Source organism: Spodoptera frugiperda, chromosome 13 (genome assembly GCF_023101765.2).
Source record: "Spodoptera frugiperda isolate SF20-4 chromosome 13, AGI-APGP_CSIRO_Sfru_2.0, whole genome shotgun sequence".
NCBI classification, from domain to species: domain Eukaryota; kingdom Metazoa; phylum Arthropoda; class Insecta; order Lepidoptera; family Noctuidae; genus Spodoptera; species Spodoptera frugiperda.
In genome coordinates, this window is record NC_064224.1 from 4,164,147 (window position 1) to 4,178,096 (window position 13,950).

Sequence of the window (13,950 nt, forward strand, 5' to 3'; positions counted from 1 at the left end):
ACAAATAAACTCTGACATCTAATAAACTACTTTATTAAACTCTAGTATAAGTCAAGGTCAACAAAAAAAGTTAAATTGGCGACAAATGCACTTTATTAATACATATTATTATACATATCATAGAATAAAAACGTTCGGTAGAATGGGCTCCATCGACGACTGACTGTTCAATGACATAATCTTGATAACACCGGACGGATACGTCAAAAATAATAAACCAGGGATGAACACTTTGGCAATGCGTAGGATGTGGCTTCGTTGTGCATTTACTATCGCCTATACCACGGGGAGTGCTCTGAGAAATTGTTTGGTCTAATAGCTGCCGCTCCGTTTCGCCATCGAGCTACACGACAGCACTTCCATCATATAGGTGGTTGGCAGGCCACAAAATCGATGACTACTCGAATTGACTGATCCCTCAGGAAGTCTGCAATCCATCTGCACAGATCAGCGGGAAATCTATATGCAGGAAGCTTGCCGATAAGACTATTGTACCAAACCCTGTCAAAGGCCTTCGATACATCAGGCGAGACTGCTAATCCAAATGTGGGTGGCTTACAGTAATTGTTAGGGTCGGCTCTGGGACGTATGTGGATACAGATTTAACCAGACCGTGGTCAGAGCTACCTAGGGGTTATGAAACTGACACTGAATAGCTGTCTGCATCATTTGTCAGCAGAAACTTGTTTATAGCAAGTCGTCATGCATTTTGTAATTGGTTCTACTATTTGATTTCTTTTTATCGATTAGAAAATTCGGTGGAGTTTGGCTTTCGTTTATGAGTTTATTCAATGCCTATAGATCTATATTTTTGTATAAAATTTAATTGTAATATTAACTGTTTCATTTAATTAAATATCTTTAAAGTTTGACAAATTATTTTTTGTGTATATATTTGTACCCATAATAATATCCCTAATTAGGGATATAGAAAAACTAAAACTAAAAAACCATATAGAAAAACTTAAGAAACTAGTTAGTAACAAAACAAAAACTATGTTTTTTGCTTGCGAATTTTAACAAACAATTTAAAAAGAAACATTAAAATTCGGTCTGTTGACGTATATTTTATATTTTTAATGGATCCATAATAAAATGGGGAAATCTGATATAGTTGGTATGTTTCCTGTCTGGTTAAAATGTCTTATCTGCAATATAATTTAAAATACGGTTTTTGTAAACTTAATGAAATAAAATTAATAAAGGTATGAATATTTTCAAATATTTTATTACATTGACACAAGTTTTTAAACTGACATGGTCACTAACACAATTTTTAGAACTTATGACAGAACATTTACCTCCTTTATTTATTTCGCAAGCGCCATGATCATGGCGCTTGCAACAGTGCCGAAATATCGGAAGCTCATCAAAATAAATAAACATGGTAAATATCCCGTCATAAGTTCTAATAATACATTGCACACGCCGAAATGACTGAAGAAATCACCTTATTCTACTCTGACTATTTATCTATGTTATAAAATCAATGTTGCTGTTCATTAGTCTTGCTAAAACTCGGGAACGGCTGGACCGATTTGGCTAATTTTGGTCATGAATTATTAGTGGAAATCCAGAAAATGTTTAAAAGGTGAAAACAAAATGTTGGCGGCGCCACGAAGTTTGCCGCTTTTGAAAGTTTGCTGGTACTAAATAAAATCTTTCTATCCCGATCTTAATTCTAAACGTATTTGTGAGTTATCAGCTGGTTTTATTAGAATATCATATTGTGTTGTGATGCTGTTTATGTCGCTGATTATCAGGAACTTGCGAAGTACATGCGCTAACATTGTCTTCATCACCAGCATCGCATATAGGCGACCTGTAAAGGACGTTTTATTTTATTGTATTTTTAAAGTGCATAACAGCACATCGTGTCTTATATTTTGTCTATTAACCCCTGGTATAGCCGGAACATGATCCATACACAATTTGTTTTCTATTGTGTCTCATATATCGGCGGACAAGAGGTTAATATTAATCTCTTACCTACTATTTTTTTTTAATTGGATGGTATCTTACCTAAACAATTGCGTTTTCCTAAACTGAAACTACAAAAAACATTTGGATTGTTTGGCAAAGTGGATGGATCCAGCCATCGCTCCGGTTTGAACTGATCCACATCAGCACCCCAAATGGAATGGTGATTCAGGCCATAAATTGATATCATGCAAGATGCACCAGCTGGTAGAGTGTAGTTCTCTGCAACAAAAAGTTGATGTAAGCACTTTAAAAATTATTTGAGTGTTAATTATCGTTATTGTATACGAGAGAGAGCCAAACTTTCATACATATGGTCGAGTCTTTACCACAGTTATACTAAGGCCTCACAGAAAACTGACATAAAATGACGCTTACATTGTCTTTCACCCTGTGACCCAACCTTTCTCTTCCACCTATATTCTAAATTAACAAAAGGGCGGAATTAATTATTTGTCATCACGTGATCCGTCTGCTCCTTTGTCAATCTTTGCCATAAAAAAATACATAATTGCTTTTCGAGTTTTTCGTTCCGTTTTTCGAAAATTTCTTAGTAGTACGGAGCAAAAATTCGCCCAGTATATGACAATAGGCTCACCCCCTATTACATGGGACTTATAACACTAATGTGTACATTGTACAGGTACATTACGTGCTCTCATATGCACCTCTGCCTACCCCTTTGGGGATAAAAGGTGTGACGTTACTGTACTTACTTAATTTTACATCCGCTTCTATACTTCTTGCTACACAAGGAACTGATGGATACATTCTCATACTTTCTTTTAAAACTGCTTCTACATACACTAGCTTCTGCAGATCATCTTTGGATAAGTCTTTATCTTCATCTCCAAGTACTGCTTGCACTCTGTAAATAATAATTTTAAGTGTGGGAGAGCCATGCTTCTACAAATGGGCTGGTTCGACCGGAGTGATACCACTACCACCAATTGGGCCTTACAGAAAATCGACGTGAAACAGCGCTTATGATTTGTGAGTGAGTTTACCGGAGGCCCAATTACCACCCTTCCAAATCCCCGATTTCCCAACAACCCTTAAATTTCTAACCCTTTAAAGGCTTAAAGGCTGGCAATGTACTTGTAACGCCTCTGGTGTTTCGAGTATCCATGGGCCTAATACTCATTAGGTGATCGGTTCTGCGTCTGCTTGTTTTTCGGCTTATACCACAAAAATAAGAAAAACTTTATTGGTGTTTCGGGTGCCTAATGGTGGCGGCAATTGCTTAGCATCAGGGGATCCGTCTACTCGTTTGCTTACTTATGCCACAAAAAAAGGAAAAGCTTTATTCTTACTTACTCTTTATAAGCGCGGTCTTGTATTTCTGGATATGTTCCTAATAATATCAGTGCGTATGTAACTGCCGTAGCTGTGGTGTCATAAGCAGCTGCCACTACAGTGTCCAAATGTTCTCTAATCTCAGCGTCCGATAGAGCATCTTGTGTGTCTGATAGCTCTAGCAGTTGATCAAGTAGCGGCTTGAATTTAATATCTGAAACCAATTATAACTTGACTACTTATAAAATAGGACCACTTAGTGATCGTTTTTGGGACTAATCGACCATTCACACACACATACATATTAACAATCCTTTAAGTGGCTACTGCTAACCAAAGGCCTCTTCTCGCACGGAAAAGGCTTCAACATTCATCACCACGCTTGCTCAATGCGGGTTGGCGATTTCAAACTTATAATAATTAGATTATTAATTAAAGCACCAGGCCACCATGACATCGACCAATAGAATTCATAAATAAATGAAAAAAAAATACAACCAACCTCTAGTAGCTGTTTTGTTTTTGTCTTCATTGCCTTTGAACTCCACTTTTCGTCTATCGATCACCTGAAAGAAAATTTGGAGAAAGTCAGCATTAAATCTTTAAAAAACAACACAAAAATGATACGTATTTTGTCTAAAGCAGGTATTGATTGAATAAATTACATATCTCATTTAAAAGTGTATAAATATATCATTTTATACCCTAAACATTGCATCATTCGTGATTTTGAGCAGCTGATCCTGTCTGGCCTTCAGAGAACTCCAAGCGAATAAACAAGGCAAATGCAAGTACAGTTTCTTCAATCGTTCTACGAATATCATGAAGAGGTCTTCCGTGGCATTTGCATAGTCTTCATCAATGGATTTGTCTTTTGTTTCTAATCCCAATGAAGTTTCTGGAAAAGGTAAAACTTTAATATTTTTTCTCTGCGTACTATACACACAATATAATAGGTCTACTTTTTAGGTCTATCGTAATTAATTTAAATTTAAATCTTTTTTCATAGTATGAGTCGTAAGCAATCGCCGCCGCCCATGGACACTCAAAATACCAGGCATTACAAGTGCGTTAGTTATTTAAAGTATATTTTATTGTCGCGCTGCCACTGGCGACTCGAGTTTCGCACCCATCGCGCCCTCTGTCTGATATCACGCGCACTTTCTGACGCGCGTTGACACGTTGGACTCGTTCGCCAGCGGTTGCATAGATATTCGGTTCAAATCGTAGGTCGACGTAAAACCGCGTCGTGGGTCGCAGGATACTGCTAATGAATATAAGCATTTCTTGAAACTAGTCGAGTTCCTCGTCTAACAATTACGTGAGTAAACTGATAACATAATAAGTAATACTAAATCATGTTTTGTTTATTTGCATAGAACTCGTTTCGCCATCAATGGATTTACGCTGTTTTCCTGATTTTCTCTTGAATTTTTCCAATGAAGTTTCATTGCTATAAAACTCCCGGAGTATAAACTTTAATGCAAAACCGCCGGAAACCGGTTCGTGTGTTCTGCGTACTATAGCATCACAATAGGAATACCCGTCTTATTTTTATATTAAAAAAAAAAAATACTTACGACAGACAGTTATTCAATAACTGGTTAACCAAATAATGTCGCACGTTCGGTTCCTTTCCAACTTCAGAATTTAATGCAGTGATCAAACCGGGCTTGAGTATTACATTCAGATAGAATGTGGCCAGGATCATCTGATTGTAAGCAATCGCCGCCGCCCATGGATACTCAAATCAAGGCGTTACAAGTGCGTTAGTTATTTAAAGTATGTTTTACTGTCGCGCTGCCACTGGCGACTCGAGTTTCGCACCCATAGCGCCCTCTGTCTGATATCACACGCACTTTCTGGCGCGCGCGTCTCTTGACACGCGTCGACACGTTGGACTCGTTCGCCAGCGACTACATAGGTATTTGGTTCGTATCGTTGGTGGACGTAAAACCGCGTCGTGGGTCACAGAATACTATATGTATACTATGCTAATGAATATGAGCATTTCTTGAAACTAGTCGAGTTCCTCGTCTAACAATTACGTGAGTAAAGTGATAACATAATAAGTAATACTAAATCATGTTTTAAGTTTATAAAGAACTAGCAAACTCGGCGAACTCCGTTTCGCCGCCAATGACTTTCACTGTTTTCCTGATTTTCTCTTGAATTTTTCCTGAATTTTCTTTGGTATAAACCTCCCGGAGCCTTATAGCCTTTCGTGTGTTCTGGAGTTATAGCATCAGGAAGGAAAACCCGACTTATTTTAATATAAAAAAAAAAAAATACTTACGACAAACAGTTTTCAACAGTTGGTTGACCAAATAATGACGCACATTGAACGGTTCCTTTCCAACTTCAGAACTCAATGCAGTGACCAAATTCCGGGCTTGAGTATTATATTCAGATACGAATGTGGCCAGGACTTGCATATTAAAGGCTGGGTACAACAGTCGTCGATGAGGTTTCCATGTTGTTACTGGAACACATTTTTCATACAATAAAACTTTCGAACAAAATTAAAAAAAAAATGTTTACTAATCTATACTCCTTTTAATTATCTATCTTTCATACACATCTTGCCAATGATTTTTTTAATAACATTGTTCCATACTAGAATTTTGTCACAAAATCCGTATGTGAACTTGTATGTTTGTAAACGCACCCACGTAAACATACAATTTCACGCAATAAATACTTGAATACTTGAAGACGCATGACGCCCAGATCCGAAACAACAATTTGTGGATTACACAAAGTAATGTAGGTAAGTAATTTTTAACTCACAACTGGCGGTGACGAGTCCTCTGTTGAACATTTCTTTGGCAAAGTCGTAGTAGTATGGCTTGTTGAGGCACGTGTTGGCTATGACTAGACTGTCATCTGGATCGGTTACCACTGAAAAAAAATAGATCATACAGTTACATAGTTCAAGTGTACTGTGGCATAAAATGATGTACGTCTAATTTATAATACTTGACTCCTAAGTTATAAAGGTGAGCAAAGAGCGAGGATATTTTTGCCGATTATATTTGAGTGCTTTGTAGTTCAGACCTAAACATATGTCGCGATTAAAGTATTCTATTATTTATGAAGCTAAATCAGAATAAGAAGAAAAAATAATCTAAATTGTGATTGAAATAAATGTTTGCAATTGATTATTCTATGAAGATTTTTACGTATTCAACAATTGATATGGACACATAGAAACCTATCAATCCAAAGAATGTTGTACCATAAAACACATTGTTGTTGGTGTTTTCTTTAATTAGTACAACGGTAACATCATTTTGTATCTGACATACCAACACAGTTCATTGGCGCCAAACCGTCTACCAATAATGCTATATTATGCAATGTTGCACATGCAAATACGATAGTTACAATTGTTTCCACTTTCATACCCATTCCCAGTCCGTCTTAAAGACAAGGAAATCTTCTTTTCCAAATACAAAAACATTTATCCACAGTATATCTGGTTTTCATTTGGCTTCTGTTTAAAATTGGTGTTATATTAACACCATAACACTGATTTCGTTGGTTTCTTTAGATTAGGAGCCGGTAAAGGCAATTTTATAACACTATACGGATACTGGGGTGAATCTATAACGCTCATGGAATTCTCGAAAACCGCCACGATCCGACTTCTCTGTTCCTTCTGGCAAATTCCACAAAATCAATAAAGTCTACCAAATCAAACATCTTCGCTTAAAACAATGAAACTAGAAATTAAAATATGACCAATTTTGTGTAAACATATGTTCGACAAAGATGGCGGACGTCATAATCGACCATTAACTACCTTAAGTAAAGGTTTTGCCATACTTAACTTTAAATGTCATTTAAGCAAGATAAAGGACCATTAACTGTCTCTGAGAGTGAAATTTTTTAAAGTTTTACTAAGGAACGACTTAAGTAGCCATTAACTGACTCTGAGTGTGGCAGTTACTGACTAAAAACCACCCCGTTACTAGTCCTAGTCCTGCTTTTCGAGCCAGAGCCCCGGTAAGCCCGCTAGGTAGTCCGTAGCTACAGATCAGGACGTATAAGCCTTTTTATTTTCAAAACGCTGACTATGATTATGAAGAAATAGCCTAACGATTATCCTGGAGATTAGTTTCGGCGTTTCACGTCGGTTTCCTTTGAGGCCGTGGTATCACTCTGGTCGAGCCATTCGTGCTGAAGAATGGCTCTCCCACACTTAAATCTATACATACATACATGAAGCTGGTTAGTTACAATTACTAATCACGTACATAAAAGTGTGTTATGAAGGATGTAATTACGCAAAAACTGTTTAATTGGCTCTTTGAACTTACACCTTGTAATTATAATATATTCTTAGAAATGTCATTTATTATATTTAATGGTGCCTTTATGCTATAGGAATTTTTAATCATCATTATCAAAAGCCTTTAAGTGACCACTGCTGACCATAGGCATCTTCTCACACGGAGAAGGTTTGAGCATTAATCACCACGCTTGCTTAATACAGATCGGCACATTAGGCAAAAGCAAGTTATTTCAATTATACATATACATTAAAATATATTTAAATAAAAAACGGTTAATGATTAGAACAGGTGATCAGTTTAGTCAATTTAAAGTGCACAACAAGCATTATGGTAAGCAATATCGGTCTATGAGACAATATCGTATTATATGTCCTACTACAGGTGATAATCACGAGGACATTAGCACACGACCTTAAAAGACTGATGGCCTATCAAGGTCAATCAAGGTCGTTCCGTTAATATACCATCAATGCTGACCTTCGATTCGAAAATCTTCCAATTTGTAATAAATTTCAATAGATTAATTTATTAGATAATAATTATGCAAAGTGCCAATAGATGGCGCTACAAGTTTATAAAACATAAAAAAGTTAGATTATTATTTATGTATATAAAAGTTATGTATGTTGATATGAGATATGTATGTTATGATTTGTATGGATATGTTTGTTACGATATGGACTGTTTTATTTCACTGTTTTATTCACTGTTTTATTTAATGTGGAAAAGGTGTTAAAAGATTTTATGCGAGCAGTAATATTCAAAAAATTTGGTAAAGTGCACTATAGGCAGAGACCAGTACATGGCCTATTCAATTGTAAAATTGATTAATCTCCGTGTGAGTAGAGGCTTTTTCCCATCACGCTGCTCATGATGAAGATTCTCTTTGTTATATATCTTTATTTTTAGTTACCTAATAATGGAGATGAATGACAGATATAAGATTAATGTGGATAAAACTATAAAGCAGGCCCAAATCATGTTCTTTAGTATTCCAAAGTCAACTACAATAGAAGACAGATGTATCCTGAATGTATGTATATATGTTATATGTCACAGTGCGTGTGTAGAGCAATTAATTATTTATATACTATTGTAGTAAGGTGTCCACGCGTGAAGGTCGCGTATTATAATCGTCTCAAGAATAATGATTATAGATTTAAGAACTGTCTTGTTAGCAAGAGGTTGGGTCGCAATTTGCGGCTCTGTTGAGTATTATGGTGTGCTTATCGCAACAGGTTCCTTGATGTTACTTAATATAAGGAAATTTAAAAGTATGCCATGGCTTTAATGGAAAGTGATGTTGTGTTTGAAGATTACAATAGTAAATATAAATGATTGATTATGAGTTTTTTTTTAATACATAAAATCTACGTATTAGTTTGCTATGAAAGAACTATTTCTTTCACTGTCCCTTTAGTTTGTTATGAAAGAGCCATCTCTTTCATTGTGTCTGTCGCTTCGTCAATGAAAACAATTAGGTAATAGCAAATATTTTTATCGCATCGTGCGTATTTATGAACCACTTTATGCAGAGTAGAGTCAATGTTTAATTAACTTCTTTATGTTCTCAAATTGATTTAACAGGTCCGAGGTAGGTTTCGTCACTATTGTAATCTTCGAACACTACACTACCCTCCATTAAAACCTTGACAGATAATTATAGGACACCTTATACAGGGCTGACAATAAAAATTATGAAATTCGAGGGAATTGAAATCAAGCAGTCGTGCTAATCATTGTCAAATATTGAAAAGTGAAACAAGAAGTTATTGAGAAAAGAAGACGTAAAACACATTGTATGAGGAAAGACTAGAGTCGAATAACATATTTTTTTCGAAATCTAAGTAGGAGAAGAAAAATAAGTATGCTAAAAAATACTCACTGTAGACAGAATGAGGGCCAAATCTTATCTCCGAGACACCACCGTTGTCTAAACTGAATTGATACATTTTCTTTTGAATCGTCCAAAAATCTGAAAAATATAAGTAAAAGTAATAAATTATAACCTGAGATTCAATGATACTCTATACAGATTTAGTCTAATCAGGACCAAAATCAAATATTCTACTAACAATACAAATTTAAAAGATTTTGCCAATCCAAAATTAACAAATAATATGTTATTTTTTAAGCAAAAATCACTAAACTGACCATTACAAAAAATTTAGTATTTATTATAGAAATAACACATTTTGAGGTTTCCTTTTTTTTCTAAAGAGGTAAACAATTGAAAAGCAGTTAAAATTATTATTCCAGCCTATCGTAATGCAAATACTAGTATTAAAGCCTTATGTATGCTATGTAGTTAGTTATAATTTACTAAGAAGATCCGCAACTCAAGTATGCGGTTTATCAATAGTAAGGAAGCCATGCATAGCACACATAAAAATCATAGCTTAACTTAGCTCGTTTCCACCAGTGCTAATCAATGGATATGATTGGGGGAAGCCAAACGCATCCACAGAAACAGCATAGCACATCTTTGGTAGAGAAGCACTCTGAAACTGTTGATCAAACTATAAATCACTGGGTAACTACTAGAGCAGTCCTTGTATGATGGCTCATAGGCACTCATAACGTGTTGTTACTTCAAGTGAGTAGTAGCTAGTTATGTTACAATCTTATATCTTACTAGCAAACCCCGGCGAACTCCGTTTTGTCATCAGTGATTTTCCCCATTGACCTGCATTTCTTTTTAAATTCATCCTGAATATTCTGTTATATAAAACTCACGGAGTCTGAGATCTTTCCAACGAATGAAAAACCGTGAAAATCGGTTCGTGCGAATTATAGCATCAGGAAGGAAAACCCGACATATTTTTATATTGTAGATATGTTTGTTATCATGTTTTTATCTTACAATCGAAGATCTTCCCAAAAAGTTATCGCATCCAATTATACGCACAAAAACTTCACTTACATATAGGATCTCCGTACAATTGATGAGCGTGCCCTAATATCGGTAACGCTCCAGGATACACTGGAGGCGATGGGCCTCGCGGCTTCATCTTGTTCCATAACGCGAGCAACGCACAGAATAACACAATAAGCACTGCCAAAATCATGACTGCTAAACAATAAGTGCTCTATGCATATAACTGCACTACTATATTTATACGTACAATTGATACTTATGAGATTATTGTTATAAAATAAATTACTGCTTGTCTGTTCGTCCAATAAATCTATGATTGGAATTAAAAAATATAATTCAAAACGATTTAAAACCTTTAACTAGAAATGATGGAACCCTGAGGAACTCCTGTTTTAATGTGCCAGTTCATTGAAAGTCTATTAAAAATCCAAACAATTTAAAATTCAATATACCAATATGTACTCATTTTTTTCGTGTTTATATATAAACCATTATTATATTATTGTCATATTTATGTTAGGAAGGAAGGAGGGTAGGCAGGCCTTTGCCTTGCAGTGGGACGATTATGGCTGAAATTTAAATCTAATCTATGTTAGGATGAAGGATGATTAATATGAAAGGTAAAATTGACACATACGAAACATCGGGACACTTCAGGTTAAGCTGTAGCAAACCGCTAGTATGTGAAATATTAACTTTACACTATTTAATTTCCTGTAAGTTTAATTTCAAGTGCAGTATAATTACATAAAATTGTGTAATTAACATTTATGCACGTGATGGGTGGAAAATAATCAACGATATGAATAAAATTGTTTGAAAGATTGTTTGTTTTGTGCTGCCATTCCTGGATCGGGTAGATTATTACATATTTTTAAAATATACTTTAATTAGTTTGTTCCTTTCGACATTCCGACTTGAATAAGTAACACACCACGTAGACATGACCTAGATAAATACACCTCTTATAGATTCGAGATATAATTTAACTGACGGAAGACTTGTATTACTTAATGCCTTTTTTAAGGGTGGAAAATCATTCACACGCATACCCATCTTTCCTAAAAGGGGAAACAGAATTAGTAATTAATGAATAAAACAACGAAGCAAAGCTAGTCTAAAGGTTCTAGTGCCTGCAATAAAACTGTAATTACTGAGGTTAGGACTAAATAGCTCACCTTTACTCGCCTTCTACAAAAAGGACATTATGACATCAACGTTATAGAAAAGTGAGCATTTATCTTTTAATTAAGAGTTAAATAATGGTCCGATGGTTGCTCCGGGGTCACTAGTTTGTCTGCATTACTTGGGAACGTGTCTTAGACAATGTATGTTCTCTGTGCATTGAATAATATGATATGTTTAAATATCAAAAGCATTTGGTATGCAATATGACATTATGGCATATTGTGAAAAGTAGGTGTACATTGTACAGTGGTATTACGCACCTCTGCCTATCCCTTCTGGGATAAAAAGGATGACGATAAAAATGTAAAGTAATTTCACTATTTTCGCCTCTTAAACTTTTGTCCAGGTTGGTTTTAAAACATAATTATTTCACTTAAGTCAGCGAGGTGAATTTTTATACACAACGCCATCTATCCAGTTTGACAGGAACTTCGTGCTTAGAAACACTTTGGACTCTCGTGTTCATCAAAACTGGATTTGAAACATAAACTTTAATAATGGAGTAATTGGTATGATTTAGTACGAATAAATCAAAGCGAATCATAAATGACGGTTTTAACGACTTTAAATTAACAACGTAAATATTTTTTTCGTATAACTTTGATTGGTATTATGATTCGATGACGTATTTTATGTGAATGAGTGAGTAACACGAGTGTTAAGCAACAAAATATAAACATTGATTGTTTTGATGAACTTTGGTTTAATCATAACTGATGTTTTGAGGTCAAATATTGTTTTTTTTTTTTTTAAGAAACGCGGCGGTAAATGAGCAGAAGACGTTTCACCTGATGGTAAGCAAACGCCGCCCATGGACACTTGAAACTCCAGAGGCGTTACAATTGCGTTGCCAGCCTTTTGGGGGTAAGGAATTTAAGGGTTGTTGGAGAATCGGAGATTGGGAAGATTGGGAAGGGGGGAATTGGGCCTATGGTAACCGACACAACGAAACACAACGCAAGCGTTGTTTCACGTCGGTTTTCTGTGAGACCATGTGGTATCAATCCGGTCGAGCCTGAGTCCAAACTCTGAATAATTATCAGGATAAGATTGGAAGTTGCCAGCCCTAGTATAAGCCTAAAACACAGAACAAGGTAAAGATGTTGTTTGTTTCGTCACCCATCGGAATTGGCTTGGTGTTACTGAATAATTTACTAATCAAGTATAATTCCGTAGTTCCGTTCTTGTAAACGAATAAATAAACATCTAACTATGGTGTAATCCTGTGCATTCATTATTTTTATTTAGTTGTCAATGTGAATCTCACAAGATAGAGGTCACCGGTACGTCCCCGGGTACGTCCTAAAACTGCGACCAGCCACCGAGGAATGGGCAGCAGCATTCTCAAAATTTATCGGTGACCTAACTGCGATCCCCAAGCCGCCTGCCAAGCGTGGGGATTATGGCAACCCCCCCCCTTTCACTATGAGCGACAACATAATTATACGGCCCCCAGTCCCCGGCAGCTCCGCTATTCCTGATCTAGGTAGCGGATCAGGTAACGGCGGAGCAGGGGGTGCTAAGAATCCCCGGCAGAGAAAGCGCTACCACCCCCGACGAACTTTGGCCCTGGCAACGCACAACATCCGCACACTGCGGACTGATGAGAAGATTGTCGAGCTGGAGGAAGAATTGAGCAAAATGCGGTGGGACATCTTGGGACTATCTGAAATCCGAAGAGAGGGTCAGGATACGATAATCCTAGATTCCGGCAACTTGCTCTTCTTCCGGGAAGGAGACCGTAAATCCCAGGGTGGTGTCGGATTTCTCGTCCGCAAGTCTCTCGTCAACAACGTGTGTGAGGTCGACAGTGTGTCGAACAGGGTAGCGTACCTTATACTCAGAATATCTAACCGGTATTCGCTGAAGGTCATACAGGTATATGCGCCGACCTCGACACATTGTGACGACGAAGTAGAGGCTCTGTATGAGGAAATTTCAAAAGCCATACACTCCTCCGAAACACACTTCACCGTTGTGATGGGGGATTTCAATGCAAAGGTGGGCACACGGAATAGCGATGAGTTGAGAATAGGGCCATTTGGATATGGGCAGCGAAACCATCGGGGCCAGCGGCTGGTCGACTTTATGGAGAGGGAGAGACTCTATTTGATGAACTCCTTCTTCCAGAAGCGACCGGCCAAGAAGTGGACATGGATAAGCCCTGATGGTTCTACCAAAAATGAGATCGACTTCATCATGGCGACCGAAAGACGTATATTCAGTGATGTCTCTGTGATAGCGAAGGTGAAAACCGGTAGCGATCACCGTATTGTCAGGGGCACACTGAACATCAATGTAAAACTAGAG

General features: G+C 36.7%; 1 protein-coding gene across 1 annotated transcript; it reads right to left on the reverse strand.

Moving 5' to 3' along the window:
• Nucleotides 1-1,346: 1,346 nt before the first annotated feature.
• LOC118270691 (cytochrome P450 4C1-like) lies at nt 1,347-10,658 on the reverse strand. Its single transcript, XM_050698198.1, has 10 exons — nt 10,498-10,658; nt 9,460-9,549; nt 6,067-6,177; nt 5,573-5,758; nt 3,981-4,174; nt 3,779-3,842; nt 3,298-3,490; nt 2,697-2,848; nt 2,023-2,202; nt 1,347-1,822 (listed from the first exon to the last, which is right to left on the reverse strand). The coding sequence occupies exons 1-10, from the start codon at nt 10,640-10,642 to the stop codon at nt 1,665-1,667; spliced, it is 1,473 nt and encodes a 490-aa protein (XP_050554155.1). The 5' UTR covers nt 10,643-10,658; the 3' UTR covers nt 1,347-1,664.
• Between the last annotated feature and the right edge of the window lie 3,292 nt (nt 10,659-13,950).

Coding starts and splice junctions, on each gene's coding strand:
- LOC118270691 (XM_050698198.1), bottom strand. CDS start 10,642: ATGATTTTGGCAGTGCTTATTGTGTTATTCTGTGCGTTGCTCGCGTTA. Junction 3,843..3,980: donor CGAATGATGCAATGTTTAGG/GTATAAAATGAT, acceptor ATTTTCTTTCAG/GTGATCGATAGACGAAAAGT. Junction 2,203..2,696: donor AGAAGCGGATGTAAAATTAA/GTAAGTACAGTA, acceptor TTTTTGTTGCAG/AGAACTACACTCTACCAGCT.